Below are 24493 nucleotides of genomic sequence, written 5' to 3'. Positions count from 1 at the left end.
AAAGAAAAAACAATATAAACAAATTTCATAGTTTAAAAAAGTTTAGAAAACACTTTCTAAATCATGCACTCTCAGTAGATCAGTATCAGTGTTTCATGTCATCATGTCCCTCCAGCAGCAAACAAACATCCACATACACACAGATCCACAAAGAAACAGTGTCAAACCCTTGAACCTGTCTGGAATGTGACTAATGGCTTTAAACATGAGTGAAATATTAACATGAACACCTCTGATTATAGCTGTAGATTTGCAACACAGACATCAGAGTGACGTTTTCCTTTTATTGTGTCACTTTGGAAAGATTTGTGAAGTTATTAATTTATTAGCTAGTCTCTGGATTTAGAGGAAGTGATATTGCTCCTTAAAGAATCAGTGCTGTTAAATATATTTACACATTACTACAGTTTCCGATTGTGTGTGTGTGTGTGTGTGTGTGTGTGTGTGTGTGTGAGAGAGAGAGAGAGAGAGAGAGAGAGAGAGAGAGAGAGAGAGAGAGAGAGAGAGAGGGTGTATACTGAAAAGGAGGTGTAGGTGTGATAGAAACTTTACAGTTGAATCTGAAATTCACTCGTTCATCTTGGTGGAAGTGTAGCTGCTGTGGATTTGTTTGGATCATCATCAGTTCGTTTAGATCATGAGTGGTAAGACATGAAACTGCTGATTCATATTCCAACTCTTGCATATACACACTTCGACCAGTTTGATGTAGTGTAATGTTGGTTTAGGTGAGGTGTGAATGTTAGTGCTGTGCTTGTGTTACTGTGATGTGTTTGTGTAGGGTAGCCTATCACATGTGTGTTAGTGGAAGTGTAGTGTTTTTGTGTCATTATTAGTGTTATGTTTATGTTACTGTCATGTTAGTATTTTAATTTGATTTATATTTCATCTTTTTTATTGTTAGTGTAGTCTGTTGTTTATGTTACTGTGATGTTTGTGCTATTGTAATGTTCATGTTAGTGTAATATTTGTGTTTGTGTAGTGTTGTTGTGTTTGTGTTATTGCTGTGTAGCCTATCATTTGCTTTTGTGTGACTGTGTGTGTTAGTGTAGTGTAGTGTAATTTGTGTTAGTGTAGTGTTGTTGTGTAAATGTAGTGTAGCTTATCATTTTTGTGTGTTATTATACTGTGTGTTTGTTATTGTAGAGTTGTGTGATTGTGACAGTGTAATGTTTGTATAATGTTCATGTTAGAGTTCATTTTGATGTAGAATAGTGTGTTACTTGTGTTAGTTTGGTGTTCATGTTTGATGTTAGTTGTGTTGTGTTTCTGTGATGTGTGTGTTATAGTAGTGTAGTGTGTTATTTGTGTTAGTGTAGCTGATTCCTTCAGTATGCGAGTCATTCACAGATTCCTGCATGTGTTCAGACCTGCCCATTCACCTCAATACACACACACACACTCACACAGACAGCAAACACAGATGTGTGTAGATATTTTTGACTGTGATCTCTCTTGAGAAAGTTCAGAGTTAATGTGACAGAATGGAGAGAATTTTTGATTGCTCAGACAAGACTCAGTAGAGATTCACGCATTCCCAGATCTTTTTCATAAAGTTCCTTAAAGGGATAGTTCTCCCAAATGAAAATTCCTTCATTATTTATTCACCATCGTGATATCTCAGGTGTGACTTTCTGTCTTCACCAGAACACATTTTAAGAAATATAGAAAAATATCTCAGCTCAGTAGGTCCTTAAAATGCAAGTGGATGGTGATCCGATATTTGAAACTCCAAAAATCACTGATAGTCAGCATAAACATCATTGACATGACTCCAGCCGGTTTAATTAATGTCTTCTAAAGTGATATGATCACTTTTGGTGCGAAACAGATCAATATTTAAGTCTTTCACATTCTTCTTCTTGTGTTTATGGCGATTCACATTCTTCATGCATATCGCCCCCTACTGGGCAGGGAGAAGAATTTCTGACAAACAAGGATGTAACGTAGTTCGATGGAAAGGAGGAGGCGAGAACCGGCTCGGCAATATAAATAATAGTTGTAATATAAAACTGAAGCAAAAGACAAACACACACATGATGGACATGTCTCTCTCGTCGCACCACCGTCTGCCATCTGCCTTTATCCCTCTTGGAAGCTTAATTAGCCTGATAAGGGACCGGGTGTGTATGATCACACACTCGTTCTCTCAGGTTGGGGAGCCCCCGGCCTGACATACATCCCCCATACTCTTTCCCTGGGGGAGGGCGTGCTTTAAGCCTGGTCTGCCGGCAGGTCATCCCCATCTACCTGGACGAGGGAGGGGACAAGGGGAGGGAAACAGAAATAATTAAAATGGGGGGTACTTCCTGTAACAGGCTAAAATTTTATCAAGGCCAACGCAGAGCGTCAGTGAGAGAGAGAGAGGAGAGAGAGATGAAAAACTCGCTGGTTCTCCGATACACCGTCGCATGGTCCTCGATCACTCCTCCACCCTCTCAGGCGGACGACAGCCGCTTCTCCCCGGGCGGACGGGAGTCAGACTCATGACCCCCGGCAGTCAGAACGCCCCTCCGCGTTCTCAGCAACTCGTGGGGACACTCCTCCGCCCCTGGCAGCGGCCCTACCGCTGCAGGCGGTCGGGGAGACACTTCCCTCCTCCCCTCCCGGACGGCGGTCTTCCTTCGACCCCTCCACGTTTCTGGGGGATGGCAGGGCTCTCCTCCACCCCTGGCAGCGGCTTCATCGCTCCAGGCGGTCGGGGAGTTCAGTCCCCACTCGCCTTGCAGACGGCGGCCATTCACCTAGTCCGGGCGGTGAGTCTACTCCCTCCTGCAGTGGATGGCAGCGGCACTCCCCTGGGTGGACGGCAGTGTCGAGGACTCCGCGACGGGCATCCCTCCTCCTTCCCGGGCTTTGGCACCAGTAGAACGTAGTTCAATGGAAAGGAGGAGGTGAGAAATAATAGTTTAATATAAAACTGAAGCAAAAGACAAACACACACATGACGGACATGTCTGTAAACTATCTCTCTCTCGTCGCACCACTGTCTGCCATCGGCCTTTATTCCTCTCGGAGGCTTATTTAGCCTGATAAGGGACCGGGTGTGTATAATCACAACCCGGCCCGCCCTCCACCCTGCCACACAGGACTTAAACATTGATCTTTTATCTCACCCAAACCTGTCATATCCCCTCTGAAAATATGGATTAAACCACTGGAGTCCTATGGATTACTTTTATGTGGATTTTGGTGTTTCAAAAAGTTAGCACCCATTCACTTGCATTGTATGGATCTACAGAGATAAAATATTCTTCTAAAAATATTCATTTGTGTTCAGCAGAAGAAAGGAAGTCATACACACCTGGGATATCATGAGGGTGAGTAAATAATGAGAGACTTTTCATAGTTTGGTGAGCTATTACTTCAAGAGCAATAAATGAGTAAATTGCTGGCATCCAGTAAGAGTAAAGAGCTTTAAACGTTTATGTGGTGAGATCATTTGCTCTTGGGAGAATTTGAAGACTGTATATCAACAATTGACTCATTGTTGTCTATTTCTGTTTGAGTTGACACTTGTATGAACCATAACTGAGAGCTCCATTAACGCTCCAGATCTTTCCTCTGGATGTTGCAGATGTCAGCAGGCCCAGATACATGCTTTTTATTTAGTTGATAAGAGATTTCCAGCCGTCTGTATCTTAGTCTGGTGTTTCTCAACTCTTGCGTGGAGAAGGGTTGTGGCGGTACAATCTACATTCTTCAGCAGTGAGACAGTAGCTGTCTGTCCTCCTCTGAGATTTAATGAGTTCACATTTGGACTCTCATAGAGTGACTTTACACATTCACATCTGTGATTATATGACATTTATCTGGTCTCGTGCAGCGCTACAAATAAAATCATTGTTTTAATAGTTTACTTTTCTCACCCATTGGCAAAAATAATTGTGTTATACTTAAACTGCACTATTTACATTTTTTTAGATTTTACTAAAAATGCCCATTTTTAATCTTGTGTTACATTGCCTCTCAAGTACATTTATGTTGATTTAAGAATATTTAGGCTAGGGTTTTTGACAGGAAAACAAGAATGAATACAGAAATTACTTTTGTGAAGCACTGAAAAATACTTTGAAAAAGAGTTGATACCTGTATGAATCATAACTGATTAACTTTCCTGATTGTTCCTCTGGATGTTGCAGATATCAGATAACCATTTTCATGTTTTTTTAATTTATCTATTTGTTATTTCCAGAGAGTTGATAAGAGATTTTCAGCAGTCTGTATCTTAGTCTGGTGTTTATTTATTTTTGTACCCTCAGATTCATTCTGTTGTAATCAGTGATTGTTGTAATGCTTCATTGCACCAGTAGGGGCGACTAGTGACCGATTTCAGTTGTGTCAGCGTGTGTTGAGTTTTGTGTATCGTTCAACACTGTTTGGTCAGTAAGGCCACATTTGTGTCTGAAAAAGGACATCAATAGACTAAATGATTATGAGTCTGCAACTGGATGCTTAAACAGTGTTTTGTTACACTGTACATCAAAAGCATCGCCTTTCAATGGTCTGCTCTCAATTAGCATTGTTATAATGGTGTGATATTATCATGCGGCATTCAAGCCGAACATGTTTTTAGCATCCGTCTGTGCTCTTTTTTAATATTTTTTTTTTTTCACCATAGAAAAATAACCCAACAAAAATCATTAAGACGTGGCACAACTCTCAAAGGTGTCTGTGTAGCGGTTACACGGATGTCTTTGACCGTTGCGCCACATCTCGCTGTTTGTTTTCGGCATCTCATATTTTTAAGATGCTGTCAAGTTAAAAAGAGCGAGTTTTTACTTCATACAGTTGCATTTTGTTTAATTAATTGTTGCATGGATCACTTTTTAATGCAAGAACGCTTTCAGTTTGAACATTTATTTTTTTTAAACATTTGTTAATTGGGCATTATACAATAAATGACTTAAGAAAAATAAACTCAGTTGTGAAGAGCATGTTTAATCTTTCTCGTCAGGTGAATGGCCGTTAGGTGGAGGGACTCCATCAGAAGAGGAGGAGAAACACGAGGAACTCTGGGAGCGCGTGGAAGGAGTCCGACACAAACTGACTCGCATTTTAAACCCGGCAAAACTCACGCCGTACCTGCGTCAGTGTAAGGTCATCGATGAGCAGGACGAAGACGAGGTGCTGAACTCCAGTCAGTATCCACTGAGAATCAGCAGAGCTGGTGAGAACAACATGACACTACACACGGGCTGTGTGTCATACTGTTTGTGTTAGCATGTAATAGTTAGCTAAATCCATTACCCTAGAATTAATTTAGACTGATATTTAATGTACTAATATTTAAAAACTGCTTTACCCGCTTCTGTCTATCATTCCTCTATCATTCAGTCACATAACTCCTCTTAATGCAACATGCTGTGAGCAATATTAGCCTAAAGTTCATCAACTGAATCCATACTCCACTGCAGAAATAGTGAGAATAGTGTGCTAGAATGCTAGGTTATGCGACTGGTCATATGTATGAAGTGATTTGATTGGTTGTTGTGTGCAGGTCGTTTATTGGACATTCTGAGGGGGCGTGGTCAGCGTGGTCTTGAGGCCTTCATGGAGTCACTGGAGTTTTACCATCCTGAACAATACACACAACTCACCGGACAACAAGCTACACAACGCTGCTCCATCATGCTGGGTGTGTGTGTGTGTGTGTGTGTGTGTGTGCCTGTCAAATATGTACTTTATTGATGATTAAAAATGGCTTCCATTGAAAATGTCTGACTGTAATTCCTAAAGCTTACAGTATATAAGCAACATACACCAGACTTGGCACGGACCTTCAGACTGTTCTGATTTAGTATGTTTTATTTTTTCGAATTGATCTGTCTGTAAGGCCTGTAAAACCTCAAACTAGAGGTCAACCGGTAGTGGATTTTGCAGATACTGATACTGTAAGGTGAAATGTCATTTTCATTGTTTTATTGTAATAATGAGTGTGTGTGTGTTTGTAGATGAGGAGGGTCCAGAGGGTTTGACGCAGTTTCTGCTCGTCGAGGTGCGTAAGTTGCGCGAGCAGTTGCGCTGTAGTCGTTTGTGTGAGCGCCGTTTCTCTCAGCGCTGCCGTGTGGCCGAGGAGGAGCGCAGTCGAGCTGAACGTAAAGCACAAGAGCTACGAATGGACAGGATACAACAGGAGAGGTGCTTATACTCACTGATATACACTGAGCCCAAAAAGTCTAGAAATATCAAAGCAAGTGTCATTTATGTAAAGGAAACACACTTGTGGCACAAACTCTTCTTTTAAGCTTTGAAATAATCAAACTAATGTTGAACACAACATGTATTGTGACGATTCTGTGTCCAGCCCGCACACATCTGACTCAAGTCCATATGTTTGTGTTCTCTCCCACAATCCCTCTGTGAATTAACAATGTATCTCTTCACATTGTGCTACTCTGGTTTCTTAATCCATTCATTCCTGTTCTGCCCCAGGATGCCCTTGCTTTTGTGTTTGTTACTGTATGCTCATGTTTGTTTGTGCTTTGCTCTCCTTATTTTTTGTGCTGTTGTTTGTTTACTTTCATCTTCTGTATATTTGATGCTGATGTGTTGTTAGTATGGTACTAAATGAATAAATTATTCTAATTATTTGTGTCAGGTCGAGGCAGGATAGCGAGTCTTGTAGTCGTCAGTTGGGTTTATTAAAGGATCGGCATCTGGAACAGGCTGTGAAATACTCGCGAGCACTAGAGGAACAACGCAGAGCCACAATGCGCGAGAGAGAACTACTCGCTGAGGTAATACATTCACTTATACACAAACGTAAATGTGCAAAACACTTCCACACATTCATTTTAACAATTATTTAAATTAGGCTAAATCCGTCTTTCACTGTCTCCGAGGTTTCTGCGTGACTGTTGCATTTCGCCCCCTAGTGGCAGTCATGAGGAACTGTCAATTTGCTTGCAATCGATTGTTTTTATTGTGCTGGAGAAGGCATTCACGAATCACGATGTGAGAGTCCTCATAACATAAATGATCATTTCTCATTATATATATATATATTGAACATATTTTAAATAGAATACCTCACATCCGACTGAGCAGTCGCATACGGTCGCACAAGTTGAAATATTTCAACACATCTGAAGCTCAAATCAGATCAGTAAATTTCGCATCCGCAGATGGTCAGAACTCCATGTGGCCCCCGTGTGACTCTCCACTGGACTTCCATTTTATCACCAGTCAGATGCAGTGAAAAGGCGGCGTAACACCAGCAAATCAGTAAGTGAGTTACCGGTCTCATGGTGGGCGTTTGTGTGATGTCACCGTCAGGTGGAGCAGCTCAGGAAGAAACTGCAGGAGGCAGAGAGACGAGATGGCTCCACCCCCTCTGCAACCAATCAGATGAGCTCTGAGGTGTGTAACAGCGCCCCCGCAGCACAGGAGCACTCAACACCACTCAATGTGAGAACACGAGAGCCCATGTGTGGAAATCAGGTGAGAAACACACAAGACATAATGTACAGCATACTTTAAGAGTGTGTTTGCTCTGACTGAATGTGTGTGTGCAGGCTCTGTTAGATATTCTGCAGCAGGATCGTAGAGAGGCAACAGAAGAGCGGCAGGAGTTGTGCAGCACCATCGTCACACTGCAGGGGGAGCTGGAGAGCTCAGAGGCACAGAGAGAGAAGGTAGCACTGCATACTACACAGTGTATACTATTTACTACATATTGCTTATTGAAAATTATGGATTATCTTGATCCATCCAAAGGCAAAATTAAGAGTGAATATAAACATGGATATTTAGGTGCAATGACCAAGTCTACAAACTAGTGCATCTGAATACCAAGGTTTAATGTAATATACACCTTCTTTATGAACTAAATTGAAGTGATTTGGAGAAATTGAATTATGCACAAAGAAAATAAGCAGTGGTATTTTATATTGATGAAAATGTATTTAAAATATATATCACACAACATGAAATGTACCCACAACACCATGTATGTGTGTAGCTGTCGTTTCATTGTGAGCAGTTGAATCTGAAGGTCAGGACTCTACAGCTGGACTGGGAGACTGAACAGAAGAGGAGTGTATCGTACTTCAACCAGATCATGGAGCTCGAGAGAGAGAGAGACCAGGTAACACACACACATGTAGACCTATTATAAATCACTAAAGACTAAACTAAACCAAACTTCTAACCCATAAAAGGAAAAATATCTGTTTTATAATTCTTTATAAAGTATGAATGGCAGTCAATAACAATAAAATTCAGCATGATGCACATCCACAGACTATGAGTTCAGTTCAAGTCATTTAAACTCATTTTTAATCACTCCACAGATTTAAAATTAGCAAGCTATAGTTTTGGCAAGTCATTTAGGACAAGATTTATTTTTCCATAAATTGTTTACAGACAGGTTATTTCACTTTTAATTGACTATAATCACAATTCCAGTGAGTTCAGAAGTTTACATACACTAAGTTAACTGTGCCTTTAAGCAGCTTGGAAAACTCCAGAAAATGACGTTGAGCCTTTAGACAATTAGCCAATTAGCTTCTGATAGGAGGTGTACTGAATTGGAGGTGTACCTGTGGATGTATTTTCAGGCCTGCCTTCAAACTCTTTGCTTGGCATCATGGGAAAATCAAAAGAAATCTGCCAAAAACAATTGTGGACCTCCACAATTTTGGTTCATACTTGGGAGCAATTTCCAAACACCTGAAGGTGCCACGTTCATCTGTACAAACAATAGTACGCAAGTATAAACACCATGTGACCACACAGACATCATACCGCTCAGGAAGGGGACACATTCTGTTGGTGCGAAAAGTGCAAATCAGTCCCAGATTAACAGCAAAGGACCTTGTGAAGATACTGGAGGAAACAGGTAGACGAGTATCTAGATCCACAGCAAAACGAGTCCTATATGGACATCACCTGAACAGGCTGCTCAGCAAGGAAGAAGTCACTGCTCCAAAACCACCATAAAAAAGCCAGACTACAGTTTACAAGTGCACATGGGGACAAAGATCTTACTTTTGGAGAAATGTCCTCTGGTCTGATGAAACAAGAATGTAACTGTTTGGTCATAATGACCATCGTCATGTTTGGAGGAAAAAGGGTGAGGCTTATAAGCCGAAGAACATCACCCCAACCGTGAAGCATGGGGGTGCATCATCATGTTGTGGGGTGCTTTGCTGCAGGAGGGACTGGTGCAATTCACAAAATAGATGACATCATGAGGAAGGAAAATTCTGTGGATATATTGAAGCAACATCTGAAGACATCAGCCAGGAAGTTATGGACATATGGACAATGACCCCAAACATACCTACAAAGTTGTGGCAAAATGGCTTAAGGACAACAAAGTCAAGGAATTGGAGTGGCCATGGGCAGAACTGAAGAAGCATGTGTGAGCAAGGAGGCCTACAAACCTGACACAGTTACACCAGTTCTGTCTGGAGGAATGGGACAAAATTCCAGAACCTTATTGTGAGAAGGTTGTGAAAGGATCCCCAAAAAATTTGACCCAAGATAAACAATTTAAAGGCAATGCTACCAAATACTAACACAGTGTATGTAAACTTCTGACCCACTGGGAATGTGATGAAAGAAATAAAAGCTGAAATAAATCATTCTCTCTAATATTATTCTGATATTTCACATTCTTAAAATAAAGTAGTGATCCGAACTGACCTAAAACAGGGAATGTTTTCTATGATTTATTGTCAGGAATTGTGAAAAATTTTGTTTAAATGTATTTGGGTAAGGTGTATGTAAACTTCTGACTTAAGTCAAGTCAAGTGGTTTTTATTGTCGTTCAACCATATACAGTTAGTACAGTACACAGTGAAACGAGACAACGTTCCTCCAGGACCATGGTGCTACATAAAACAACACAGGACAAACACAGGAACACATGAGACTACACAGACTAAATAACATAACTATATAAAGTGCACGGTGTACGGGACAGTACAATAAATTACTAACAATGAACAGGACAATAGACACAGTGAGAGACAGTGAGAGACAGTACAGTGCCGACCAGTACACAGTAGTGCAAAAAGATGACAGTTTCTAAAAGTGCCAAATGTAAACATAACATACTATGAGATAGTGTTCTATGCACATAGCAGTTATTGAGGTAGCAGACAGTTATAAAGTGACAGTAATTAAAGTGCAACTCAGGACACGTGAGTGTGTGTGTGTGTGTGTGTGTGTGTGTGTGTGTGTGTGTGTGTGTGTGTGTGTGTGTGTGTGTGTGTGTGTGTGTGTGTGTGTGTGTGTGTGTGTGTGTGTGTCAGTCCAGTCTCTGAGTATTGAGGAGTTTGGTGGCTTGGGGGTAAACTTAAACTGTATACCCACCTCAGATTAGACACAATACAAACACCTCTCAATATTTACACAGATGGACACACACTAACAGACACACACATATGCACATTGTTGATGTTTTTAAGGCTTTGCACAGCCGTGACAGTCTGCAGTTGGAGTTTACTGACTGTCTCCTGGATAAAAACCATCTGCGCAAGCGAATCGCAGAGCTGCAGTGCAGTCTGGAGCAACTGCAGAGAGAGGCTGAGCGAGACAGGGACAAGAGAGTGCAGAACGCCCCCTGCCTGCACTGTGTGAGTTTGCAGCACTGCGTATTACACACTGCACACTTTACCTGCACATGACTTCAACACTGTCTACACTGAGGGTGAAAGTTTAACACTTGCAGTATTAAAATCTAATTGTGTTCCATTGCTCGAACATTGCACAACACTATATTATTCTTATACTACGTTATACTATAGTGTTCTCTACTACGCTAAGCTACACAATACTGTACTATACTATACTACGCTATGCTGTTCTAATACTATAATAGTATACTATTCTATACTATACTACACTGGACTCTACTAAAACAATACTATACTGTTCTAAATGATACTGTACTGTAGTGTACTATACAATGTTGTACTATTCTAAACTTTACTGATACAACACTGTACTTTACTATACTATGCTACACTGTTCTACACTATACTAATTATGTACTAAACAATGATAAACTGCATTATAATACTATCATTTACCATACTGTATCATACTAATCTATACTATAATACAATGTTCTATACTAATACTAATATACTAATTACTATACTGTACTGTTCTAAATTATACTGTAATATAGTGTACTATACAATATTGTACTATTTTATACTATACTATGGTATGGTACACTATACTAAAATATACTATACTATACTATACTAAACACATACAACACTATACTTTTTATACTATAATATGCTACACTATACTACACTAAACTAATAATGTACTAAATAATGATAAACTGCAGTGTTCTATACTAATACTACACTGCTCTAATTCTATAATGTACTATATTATATAATAATATACTATTCTATACTACACTGTACTATACTAATAATATACTGTTGAGTACTATAATAAAATGTACTATTTTATACTATACTATTGTATGTTAGACTATACTAAAATATACCATACTATACTACACTGTACCATACTAATAATATACAGTACTATACTCTGCTGTTCTTTTTTATACTCTACTGTTGAGTACTATACTATAATGTAAAATTTTATATTATACTATTGTATGTTAGACTATACTAAAATATACCATACTATACTACACTGTACTATACTAATAATATACAGTACTATACTCTGCTGTTCTTTTTTATACTCTACTGTTGAGTACTATACTATAATGTAAAATTTTATATTATACTATTGTATGTTAGACTATACTAAAATATACTATAATATACTACACTGTACTATACTAATAATATACAGTACTATACTCTAGTGTTCTGTATTATACTCTACTATTGAGTATTATGCTATAATGTACTATTGTATACTATACTACAGTATGTACACTATACTGAAACATACTATACTACACTGTACTATACTAATAATATACAGTAATATACTCTAGTGTTCTTTATTATACTCTACTGTTGAGTACTATACTATAATGTACTATTTTATACTATACTATTGTATGTTAGACTATACTAAAATATACTATACTATACTACACTGTACTATACTAATAATATACAGTACTATACTCTAGTGTTCTTTATTATACTCTACTGTTGAGTACTATACTATAATGTACTATTTTATACTATACTATTGTATGTTAGACTATACTAAAATATACTATACTATACTACACTGTACTATACTCTACTGTTCTTTGCTATACTCTACTGTTGAGTACTATACTATAATGTACTATTTTATACTATTGTATGTTAGACTATACTAAAATATACTATAATATACTACACTGTACTATACTAATAATATACAGTACTATACTCTAGTGTTCTGTATTATACTCTACTGTTGAGTGCTATACTATAATGTACTATTGTATACTATACTATTGTATGCTAGACTATACTAAAATGTACTATTTTTATACTATACTACACTACACTGTACTATACTAATAATATACAGTACTATACTCTAGTGTTCTTTATTATACTCTACTGTTGAGTGCTATACTAAAATGTACTATTTTATACTATACTATTGTATGTTAGGCTATACTAAAATATACTATACTATACTACACTGTACTATACTAATAATATACAGTACTATACTCTAGTGTTCTTTATTATACTCTACTGTTGAGTACTATACTATAATGTACTATTTTATAGTATACTATTGTATGCTAGACTATACTAAAATATACTATAATATACTATACTACACTACACTGTACTATACTAATAATATACAGTACTATACTCTAGTGTTCTGTATTATACTCTACTGTTGAGTGCTATACTATAATGTACTATTTTATAGTATATTATTGTATGCTAGACTATACTAAAATGTACTATTTTTATACTATACTACACTACACTGTACTATACTAATAATATACAGTACTATACTCTAGTGTTCTGTATTATACTCTACTGTTGAGTACTATACTATAATGTACTATTTTATACTATACTACGGTATGTACACTATACTGAAATATACTTTACTATACTACACTGTACTATACTAATAATATACAGTACTATACTCTACTGTTCTGTATTATACTCTACTGTTGAGTACTATACTATTGTATGCTAGACTATAATAATACTGTACTAAGCAATGATAAACTGGATTACCCTATACTATTCTACACTGCACTATGCTAATACTGTACCATACTACACTGTACTGTTCTAAATTATACTTTTCTAAATTATATAAGTACTATTCTATATTGTACTATTCCATACTATACTATAGTATGCTACACTATACTACACTTTACTAATACTACAGTATATTTCACTATACTATACGATTGTACTATGGAATAATATTTGATTCTATACTGCACTATACTAATACTACACTGTACCATGCAATACTGTACTACACATTGACTGTTTGTGTCTGTAGTCTCATTTGTCTCTGTTCAGTGAGGATCAGTGTTTCGGACCATGCTGTTCTGCTGATTTAAGCCCCATTCCACATTCACGCCGAACACAGTTTAAGGTTAGAGTCGCGTAACACACACGCACACACACACACACACACACACACATACACACACACACACACATTACACACACACACACACAATGTTCTTGTTTTCTGAATGTATTTTTGTTTCTACAGTCGCCCTCTACAGTTCAAATCAGTGAGCAGTCTGAAGGTGAGTGCGTGTGTGAGTGTATGTGTGTGTGTGTGTGTGTGTGTGATCTACAGAGTTTAGTGCTGTGATTGGTTGATTACAATATTAATCTTGTTTTGTGTTTATTACAGATTTATACTGCTTACATTCAGAGGAAATTCTGCTCACACCGGTGCGTCTCATCACATATAATCATTTACCAATGTATCACTGTCTTTCACACATCACTAGACAGTATGTTTTGTTGTGTGTACAGGAGTGTAACACAGAGAAGGATATCAACAGACTGTCGACATTTCCATTTCCACCCTGTGTGAACTCCATCAACCGCAGAGTGAACATAGAGTAAGACACACACACATTACAGCGAGTAAAGACATGATCATGACTGGATCTTGTTAAAGTGTTTGTGAGTGACTGATTCACTGATCAATGATTATTTGACGTGTTTCTGCCGGTGTGTGTGTGTGTTTGCAGGTTTGATTTGAACTCATGGGGAAGTGATGAGACTGAGCCAAACACAGGTGTGTGATACAACTGTCTGTCTCTCTGCCTGTCTGTCTGAATCTTTGTCTGTTTGTCTATCTGATTTTCTGATCTCCCTTTTTGTTCTGGTTTCTCAATGCTCTTAATGTGTCTCTACTTGTCTGTCTCTATTTTTGTCACAATCTCAGTCTGTTTTGGATATTGTGTTAGTAAATATCAGTATGTGTGTGTGTGTGTGTGTGTGTGTGTGTGTAGAGGATTCAGACTCGTGTCTGTTCAGTTCATGGAGTTCTCTACCGTCTCATCTCTTTCTTCCTGACATCAACGTGACCCCGACCCTTCCTGACCCTAAACCATCATCATCTTCATCATCACTGGTGTATGAACTCTTTATCTGTTCTGAATCTATTGGAAACACTTGAGCTGTGTTCACACTTGGTTCACTTTCTTGATCTGAATCAGATTTCAGTAATGAGAAATAAACAGCATTTAACTTCCACAAGTTAGTAAAAAATATTGTGTACAGAGAACTAATTAACATCTTTTAAAGAGCTGATTCACATGGAAATCATCTGTTCCCCTTCTGTCACTCACTCAAATTTGTGTCGATGTAGTGACACTAGGGGTCACTCCCAGGAGCCCCAAACATCTCTGATCTTTGAGAAAAGGCCAATGAAAATTGGCGAGTGGAATTTGCATGCCAATCCCCCGGACATGCGGGTATAAAAGGAGCTGGAATGCAAACACTCATTCAAACTTCTTCTTTGGAGCCAAGCGGTTGTATTCACTGATCTCTGAGTCCAGTAAAGCTGTTGGATTTTCGGCACATTAAAGTGGCTTCTCCCCCTGTTGCACCAGTTGAGTGCAGAGAATGCCCCTGGGTGCTTCAGCAGCCTAAAAGATTATATTTCCCTTCTAAAAGAGTGGCACTCATGGAGAGCATATTTTTAAAGATGCCCCAGGGAAAGCCCCCCAGCAGCTCTCAGCCATGGTTCTTCTACCTACGGGTTCGAGGCCACTTCGGTTAGCACTGGGAACGATTATCACGACCGCCAGGCACCGCTTCTCTCTGGCAGGTTCGGCACACCAGAGGCGGGGTTCCCGCCCTTGCGCGCCCAGCTGTGGCACAAATCCACCCCCGTCCCAGGCTGTTCCGGGAGTGGTCACAAGGAGCCAGGTTAGTGCTTTGATGTCCCTGGACTTGGCACAACCACAAGTGGCACCTTAGGCTCCGCCCCACCGCAAGGCTCCACCCGGCGTTACATCCGACATGATTGTGGCTCGCGCTCCACAATCCGCCGCAGTGGCTGATAAGGACTGTCCGACTCAGCTATGTGATTCAGTTAGCCAGGTGCCCACCCAGGTTCAACGGCATCCGCTTCACTGCGGTGAAAGGCGAGAATGCCACTGCCTCACGCGTGGAGATCGCATCCTTCCATAGAGTCTGTTCCTCCAGCCAAGATGAAGAAGGGGATTTTACAGCCTTAGACCTGCTTGTTCTGATTTAGGCTTTGCACAAATCCCGTTCAAGATGCTGATGCAAAGACGCATATTAGCAATTGTCCGGCATCAAGACTGGTTCGTGGCGGTAGACCTGAAGTCTCTGTCCTTCCTCGACACAGACCCTTCCTTCAGTGTGCTTTCAAGGGCCAGGTATACCAGTACAAGGTCCTCATCTTCGGTCTGTCCCTGTCACCTCACGCCTTCACGAAGGTAGCAGAGGCAGCCCTTGTCCCGTTAAAGGAAGTGGGCATTCGCATAGACATCTCGATGACTTGCTGATTCTATCTCACTTGCGGGACCTGTTATGTACGCACAGGGACCTGGTGCTCAGGCACCTCAGCCATTTGGGGCTTCGGGTCAACTGGGAAAAGAGCAAACTCTCCCCGGTTCAGAGCATCTCTTTTCTTGGTATGGAGTTAGACTCAGTCTCAATGAAGGCGCACATCACGGATGAGCGCATGCAGTCGGTGCTGAACTGTCTGCATACGTTCAGACAGAACACGTCAGTCCCACTGAAATCCTTTCAGAGGCTCCTGGGGCATATGGCATCCTCAAAGGCCATAACGCCTCTCGGGTTGATGCATATGAGACCGCTTCAGCACTGGCTTCAGACCCGAGTAGCAAAATGGGCATGGCTCCACACACCGCTTGCTCATCATGCAGGTCTGCTGCCATCTGTCCAGCCCTTGGTCCGACCTAGCGTTCCTATGGCAGGAGTTCCCCTAGGCCAGGTCTCTAGGCACGTTGTGGTTAGGACGGATGCCTCCAAGCATGGCTGGGGTGCCGTGTGCAACAGCCCTTGGACTGGCCAGCGATTGCATTGGCATGTCAACAGCCTCGAGTTGCTGGCTGTATTACTTGCCCTGCGGAGGCTATTACCATTGATCTGGGGCAAGTACGTGTTGGTCCGGATGGACAACACAGCGATGATTTCGTACATCAACCACCAAGGCAGCCTACACTCTTGTTGCAACTCGCCCGCCGTCTCCTCCTCTGGAGTCAGCAGTGATATCCACTCATATCCCGGTGGAGACTCCGCCCTCAGGTAGCCCAGCTGATTTGGTGTCGAATCGCTCAAACGCAGATATACCTGTTCTCTTCCCGGGAATCCTCCCATTGCCCACTCTGGTAATCTCTGACCAAGGCTCCCCTCTGCACAGACGTGCTGGCACACAGCTGGCCCCTGTGTGTATCCTGTTGATAACACCGTGTGATGTATTTTCCGCAAAACTGTTTCCCCGTTAGTAAATCATGTCTTCCTTAAGCAGAGGCCTCTCTGTCCCCAGTCACCATGTTTGTAGTAACTCCTCTCCCTTCGGGTAGGATCTACCATGGGTCCCTTCCACATGTCGTGCTTCCGACCAGACTCGGTAGACCATGTGCCGAATATGCACTATAAAGTCCCCCCCCCTCTCCCAGTGGGGTGTGGTCTCTGCGGTATCCTCCTCTTTGGAAGGACACTCCCCAACGTGGACCTTATATGGCAATATAATATGGCCCCCAGCTGAACGATTTAGTTCCTTTTGGGGTGAAAAAAGTCAGCCCGTCCAAATTTTTTGAGCAGTTGACTTGTACCCGAGGTGCAGGGAACCATTTGACGCATATGAGTGCATTGGAGGTAGTTATGTTATGGCCTGGTGCACAGGTTACGAGGCACATAGAGCTCTAGCCATCTCGCACCGCCAGTTCACGAAACACATTTCAGAAGTTGTGGCATTTTCCATAGGGACCCTAGTGTTACTACATCAACACAACGTCGAGTGAGTGACAGAAGGTGAACGTCATGATTACTGACGTAACCTCCGTTCCCTGATGGAGGGAACGAGACATTGTGTCCCTCCTGCTATAACACTAAACTACCCGCTGAAATGGCCGGGACGTTGTCTGTGAAACCTGATTGAGTGTTTGTATTCCAACTCCTTTATACTACATGTATGTCCGGGGGAGTGACATGGAAATTCCACTCTCCAATTTTCATTGGCCTTTTCTGAAAGATCAGAGATGTCTCCGGCTCCCACAAGCAACCCCTAGTGTCACTACATCAACACAACATCTCGTTCCCTCCATCAGGTAACAGAGGTTACGTCAGTAACCAAGACGTGGAATGTTGTTCTAACATTTGAAAGGGAACATTTGGCAGATGAGCGGACACTCTTCTAAATCAAAACATCAACAATAAACTGTACTCCAGACTCTCAAATTCAAGTAAACTTGGGTGCAGTTTTGCTGGTGTACACTCATTCAACTGCTTTAAGACCAAACAAATTAATCAAAATGTGTCTAAACCAAAAGCTCTAGTGTGAAAACACCATTAAAACAATTGTTTCCCCATATCAGCAATCAATAAACACTGAATTGTCCTTTTTCTTCCATTTTCTCATCTCTTTCTGTCTGTTTCTCAGGTTATCTCCAGTACTCTCTTCCTCACCTAAAAGCCTCAGTCTCGCTGATGACATCACTATCGTCGGTGGCAACCGGACGGGTATATTTGTGCAGTCGGTGAGGGCGGGCTCGCGTGCGGAGCAGTGTGGTCTGAAAGAGGGGAGTGAATTACTGGAGGTCAGAGAGAGAGTTTGACACTTTTCACACTGCAGTTTAATCCAGTGTCACTCCTCTTTAATCTGGGTCTGTTCATACACAGTGTGTTTATGTGTATGTGTGTGTGTGTGTGTGTGTCAGTTGAATCAGGTGTTGTTTGGGGACGGTCATGTTCTTCTCAGTCAGTGTACAGCAGAAGTGGCTCATTTCTCTCTGCAGTGGTGGACTGAACCAAACTCACTCAAACACACACACAACCAGGAGGGTAAACACACTATACTACCACAATTTTTATATTATATTATATTATATTATATTATATTATATTATATTACATTATTGTCTCTATCAGGTTATTCTGGTTTACTGGATGAACTGTCGTCTTCATCCTTCACTGGTGCTGATTCGTTCTATGTGCGTGTGAACCTCAACCTCTGTCCCCTTGGTGACCCGCCGTGTCTCAGAGTTCTGTGTGACGATGTGCTTCATGTCACTGACACCAGATATAATGGCAAATATCAGTGGCGCTGTGTCCGCGTGGACAAAGATACAGCTACACCACTGGAGACCGGAGCTGTGCCTAATTACAACAGGTACACACACACAACTATAACACACACTTGCACTATATACACAAATTACATCAGGTACACACAACAGGTCGACAGATTTTTACGATAAATCGGCACCGATAGTTTCTTTTGGAGCTAATTTGGACTCTTGTAATCTCTGTGTTTGTGCTGCCCCATCACAGTTAGGAAAGACTAAGAACAAATTTCACACATTGAATTAATAAATTTTTAAAAGCTATCAGCCAATTTATCGGTTATCAGCCTTTTTCACCTCCATAGATATCGGTATAGACAAAATCCAACATTGGTCAACCTATAGTAAACGCACAAGGTAAACACATACTCAATAAACTGTACACACACATTACATCAGGTACACATTAGAAGTCGTCAGATGTATTTTTTGCCGATAAATCGGCACCGATAGTTGCTTTTGGAACGATCAGTTTGGCCTCTTGTAGCCTCTTTGTCTCTTTTGCCACCCCGTCGCAGTTAGGAAAGAATAAGCACATGTTTAATAAATTAAATTAATCGGTTATCAGGAATGAGGTTTTGCCCCAAGTGAAGGAGTTCAAGTACCTCGGGGTCTTGTTCACGAGTGAGGGGACAATGGAGCGGGAGGTTGGCCGGAGAATCGGGGCAGCAGGGCGTATTGCACTCGGCTCTATCGCACCGTTGTCACGAAAAGAGAGCTGAGCCGAAGGCAAAGCTCTCGATCTACCGGTCAATTTTTGTTCCTACCCTCACCTATGGTCATGAAGGCTGGGTCATGACCGAAAGAACTAGGTCGTGAGTACAAGCGGCGAAATGGGCTTCCTCAGAAGGGTGGCGGCTTCTCCCTTAGAGATAGGGTGAGGAGCTCAGTCATCCGTGAGGAGCTCGAGTAGAGCAGCTGCTCCTTTGCGTTGAAAGGAGTCAGTTGAGGTGGTTTGGGCATCTGGTAAGGATGCCCCTGGCCGCCTCCCTAGTGAGGTGTTTCAGGCACGTCCAGCTGGGAGGAGGCCTCGGGAAGACCCAGGACTAGGTGGAGAGATTACATCTCCACACTGGCCTGGGAACGCCTCGGGTCAGCCCAGTCAGAGCTGGTTAATGTGGCTCGGGATAGGGAAGTTTGGGGCCCCCTGCTGGAGCAGCTGCCCCCGCGACCCGACTTCGGATAAGCGGTTGAAGATGGATGGATGGATGGATGGTTATCAGCCTGTTCCAGCACATTAGCTATCGGTATCAGCAAAATCCAATATCGGTTGATCTATAGTACACGCACAAAAATAAGCACACTAAAATACACTCATATTCAACACAAAATACAACAGGTATTACTACATACATACTCAAACACTATCAACGTATATTGCAGTGATTGCTTTGCCACGCTTTTGGACAAAATATCAGTGGAAGTGTCATTTATGTCATTCATTTGAAAGAACTATAGCGATCTATAGTGAATCTAAGATAATTAAACCACGCTCTCTCTGTGTCTCTCAGAGCTCAACAGCTGATGTTAGTGAGACTGCGTACAATGACACTAGAACAGAATCTATATAGGAGGAAGGTGACTGAATTATTCATTATTTACAGTATATCCATATCTTTCTCTGTCTCATTTGGGCATAGTTATTGAGTTGTTTGTTGTGTTGTGTGTGTAGTTCTGTAAGAAATCTCCTGAGCGTGTCCGGCTGATTAAAGCCGTCGCTTCAAACTATCGTGCAATCAGCTCGTCCAGTCCAGTGCTCTTCACACTCAACAACCGTAAGCGCTGCCCTCTTCTACATTCAACCAATCAGAATAAATCTTATAAGCCCTAAAAGTGAGTTAACGCTAACTGTACATGTATGTGTGTGTGTATGTGTGTGTTTCTAGGTCATGAGGAGCAGCTGATTCCCTTCAGTCTGGTTCAGTTGATCCATGTGTCCAGTAAACGTCCGGTGGTTTTCTCTCCATCTCTTTTGTCTCGTGGGATCATCGAACGTCTGCTGCAGCCGGCCGAATCCGGTCTGGAGTTCAACACCTGCCAACCAGGTACAGCAGATCACCAACATTACGATTCAATTTGTGGGTTTATTGGCATAATGGTAATTTATTTATTTTCATTCAGAGATTGTATTTTGGCACATTTCCTCAGCTTCTCACAATGATTCGTATGATTGTACGTGTATTTCTCACATGCAGAGCCATTAGACGGTTGTGTCCTTCAGGATAAAAGTGTTTTCCTCTTAGACTCGTCAGATCAACCAATGGGAATCAAACTACACAGTATAAATGAGGTTATTAACCAGGTAAACTCACATGTTGTGTTGTGTATTCTGTGACAGTTTGGACTCATTCTTTCATAATAATAATAATAATAAAGTCATCGAAATGATAAAATAACACCACATGGAAGAATGAGAATTAAATAGTGAATCAAACTCCAGCTCTGTTGTATTTCCAGTTGTTGTTTGTGTAGTTGACATGTATGCTGGACATTTAACCTCTCTATCTGTGTGTGTTCAGGATAAACACTGTCTGCTTCAGTTGGGTTTGAACAGTGTGGAGAATCTCCTGAAGCACAACATCTACCCCATCATCATCTACATCAAACCCAAAGACAAGAAGGGCAGGAAGTTCAGGTGGACATCTGTCTCTCTCCACACCACTCACTTTCTTTAGCATTTATTCTGCATAAAAAGTACATTTGTTACGTGTTGTATAGTATTTAAGTATCGTAGGCAACATTTGTAACAGTATAGTTACAGTAAACATACACAGTTTTAAAAAGGCATGTTGGCCCCCTTCTTTGAAACTCGATATGGAGTCTAACAAACGCATCAGTCCTGTGCAATGCACTGAAAAAACTACAATACTCGGCACAACGGTCAAAGACGTCTGTGTAACAAATGTTTACTGGTGTGAACGGCCCCTAACCCATCAGTTCATGTGCATCTGAGCGAGAGCATGTGCGTGAAATAAATGATGTTCAAATTTTTAAATACTATTGCATATTAAATAAAAGTGTCTCTCTCTCTCTCTATATATATATATATATACAATATATATTTCATGTAATATGTTACATTTAATATATATATAAATATTATAGATATTATAAATAATAAATATCAATATATTCAATAATATTATATATACACTTTATTAATATTTTTTTATTATACATTATTTATTTATATATATATATATATATATATATATATATATATATATATATATATATATTATATATAATTATACAAATATAATAATTTATTTTAACATACAAACGTAAACTTAATCCGAACCCAAAGTTATACTTAAAAACTGACCCAAACGCTCTGAACAGCTGATAACTGGGTGAGTCCATCTGGCTTGATTCGGCTAGCAGCCCTTCACACTCTCTGTGTTTATTCTACTGTCTCTCAGGAAGCTGTTATCGGGTCAGAAGGAGGATCAGGTGATGGAGGTGTGTCAGATGGAGGAGCTGCAGTTGGAGTCTCTTCCTCTGATGTTCAGTACGGTGGAGCCGAACACATGGAGCTGCACAGACGATCTGCTCGCGGTGATCCACAGCACCATCATCAGTCAGCAGACAGCGGTGGTGTGGCTGGAGCAGGAGCGCGTACAGTAGAGTCAAACAAACACCACATGAGACGCATCTTAATATCAGGTGGAAACAGGGTCATAGAGTCACGTAAACAATGATAAATACAGATATTACAATAAATCTGACCATATCATCGAGCATAGTTAGGAGAGAAACATAAAGAGACCCATCAACTGTTAAAGAGAGAACACTTCCTCTATCTTATATTGTTGATAAAGGCTGTAGCGTCCAATCAAACTTTGCATTATGGGTCATACTAAGACAATATTCATCACAGTATTTGTTTATGTGTTAGTCTGTTGTATTTGCATTAACAGAATTTCAGCTAATGTCACTGTCCAACATTTCAACATGTGATTCTCAAGGCCACGCTTGTGTATTCTTGTATGTAGCAAAAGCAGTTGAGAACCAAAGATTTTCTCTCTGTGTTGTAGCTCATAATGTCTGAGATATTTCCTAATGTGAACTCTGTATGTGTGCTTTATATGAATGTTTATTAGATCTGGTGCTGGAAGTTTACAACAACATATGCATATTTCATTTCTGGTATTTGAGCCCTTATTTATGTGATCTTTACTATTAACTTTATAATAGTAGTTCACTGTTATAGCTGTAAGATTGACTTTGTTATTAATCGCAGAATTACAGATCTCCACCGTGATGACCTCTGACCTCTGAAGTGTGTATAATCAGTAGGGTTGCCAACATTTTCCTGCATTTTGTGTCTTCATTAAGGGACGTTTTGAGCCCTTTAAGCACTTAAATATACAGTAGGACGGGCAATTTCACTCAAATACAGAATGTCTCAGCTAATACGTTTAACAGTTGGCAACCCTAAATATCAGCCAGTTTCTGAGATTCAGGTACTCAATAATGCCTCTATAAACAGAAGACCAAAGTCAATGTTCTTCGATAACTCATGAGTAATGTCTGTAACCATAGTGATGGACTCACCAGCGTATAAAGCCTTTGTATTGTGTCTTTCACTGTTTCATTTGAACTGTTTCGCATTTCGGGACACTCTGGCTGCTGATGTAATGACTGCAGATACGTTCATATTAACCCAACTCGCCCCGTTATTCAGTAGAGACTCCTGAAAACACTTGAGTTACACTGTAGATCATCATCATCATCATCACTGTTTCATAACTGAAGAGTGTGAACAGAATGTATTTAGAAACAAACATGACTGACAAGAGCAATCTGCTGCTGTTTGGACATTACAGAGTGATGTTAAACATGTGCACAACCACATTAAAACCGCCTGTGTGTTACTCGTGAGTGTTCAGATTAAAACCGCCTGTGTGTTTCTCGTGAGTGTTCAGATTAAAACCGCCTGTGTGTTTCTCGTGAGTGTTCAGATTAAAACCGCCTGTGTGTTACTCGTGAGTGTTCAGATTAAAACCGCCTGTGTGTTTCTCGTGAGTGTTCAGATTAAAACCGCCTGTGTGTTACTCGTGAGTGTTCAGATTAAAACCGCCTGTGTGTTTCTCGTGAGTGTTCAGATTAAAACCGCCTGTGTGTTACTCGTGAGTGTTCAGATTAAAACCGCCTGTGTGTTACTCGTGAGTGTTCAGATTAAAACCGCCTGTGTGTTTCTCGTGAGTGTTCAGATTAAAACCGCCTGTGTGTTACTCGTGAGTGTTCAGATTAAAACCGCCTGTGTGTTACTCGTGAGTGTTCAGATTAAAACCGCCTGTGTGTTACTCGTGAGTGTTCAGATTAAAACCGCCTGTGTGTTACTCGTGAGTGTTCAGATTAAAACCGCTTGTGTGTTACTCGTGAGTGTTCAGATTAAAACCGCTTGTGTGTTACTCATGAGTGTTCAGATTAAAACCGCTTGTGTGTTACTCGTGAGTGTTCAGATTAAAACCGCCTGTGTGTTACTCGTGAGTGTTCAGATTAAAAACGCTTGTGTGTTACTCATGAGTGTTCAGATTAAAACCGCTTGTGTGTTACTCGTGAGTGTTCAGATTAAAAACGCTTGTGTGTTACTCATGAGTGTTCAGATTAAAACCGCTTGTGTGTTACTCGTGAGTGTTCAGATTAAAACCGCCTGTGTGTTACTCATGAGTGTTCAGATTAAATCCGCCTGTGTGTTTCTCGTGAGTGTTCAGATTAAAACCGCCT

General features: G+C 40.7%; 1 protein-coding gene across 1 annotated transcript; it reads left to right on the top strand.

Annotated features, from left to right (window-relative positions):
• Positions 1 to 511: 511 nt before the first annotated feature.
• On the top strand, positions 512 to 23660 carry zmp:0000000896 (caspase recruitment domain-containing protein 11). Its single transcript, XM_052132880.1, has 24 exons — positions 512 to 644; positions 4958 to 5170; positions 5501 to 5638; positions 5955 to 6141; positions 6602 to 6740; positions 7279 to 7443; positions 7518 to 7637; positions 7964 to 8089; positions 10419 to 10586; positions 13453 to 13548; positions 13672 to 13708; positions 13819 to 13859; positions 13944 to 14032; positions 14165 to 14211; positions 14429 to 14552; positions 18079 to 18235; positions 18356 to 18479; positions 18567 to 18807; positions 20272 to 20338; positions 20433 to 20535; positions 20647 to 20805; positions 20956 to 21062; positions 21280 to 21395; positions 22183 to 23660. The coding sequence occupies exons 1-24, from the start codon at positions 638 to 640 to the stop codon at positions 22385 to 22387; spliced, it is 2976 nt and encodes a 991-aa protein (XP_051988840.1). The 5' UTR covers positions 512 to 637; the 3' UTR covers positions 22388 to 23660.
• The last annotated feature ends 833 nt before the right edge of the window (positions 23661 to 24493 follow it).

The sequence above is a fragment of the Xyrauchen texanus genome, chromosome 8 (assembly GCF_025860055.1).
Source record: "Xyrauchen texanus isolate HMW12.3.18 chromosome 8, RBS_HiC_50CHRs, whole genome shotgun sequence".
In the NCBI taxonomy this organism is placed as follows: Eukaryota; Metazoa; Chordata; class Actinopteri; order Cypriniformes; family Catostomidae; genus Xyrauchen; species Xyrauchen texanus.
This window is presented reverse-complemented; position numbering and strand designations above follow the sequence as displayed.

Excerpts from the sequence above, each read along its gene's own strand:
- zmp:0000000896 (XM_052132880.1), top strand. Across the intron at positions 18,480-18,566 it reads ACACACACACAACCAGGAGG|GTTATTCTGGTTTACTGGAT; the intron begins GTAAACACACTA and ends TGTCTCTATCAG. Across the intron at positions 20,806-20,955 it reads GTTCAACACCTGCCAACCAG|AGCCATTAGACGGTTGTGTC; the intron begins GTACAGCAGATC and ends TCTCACATGCAG.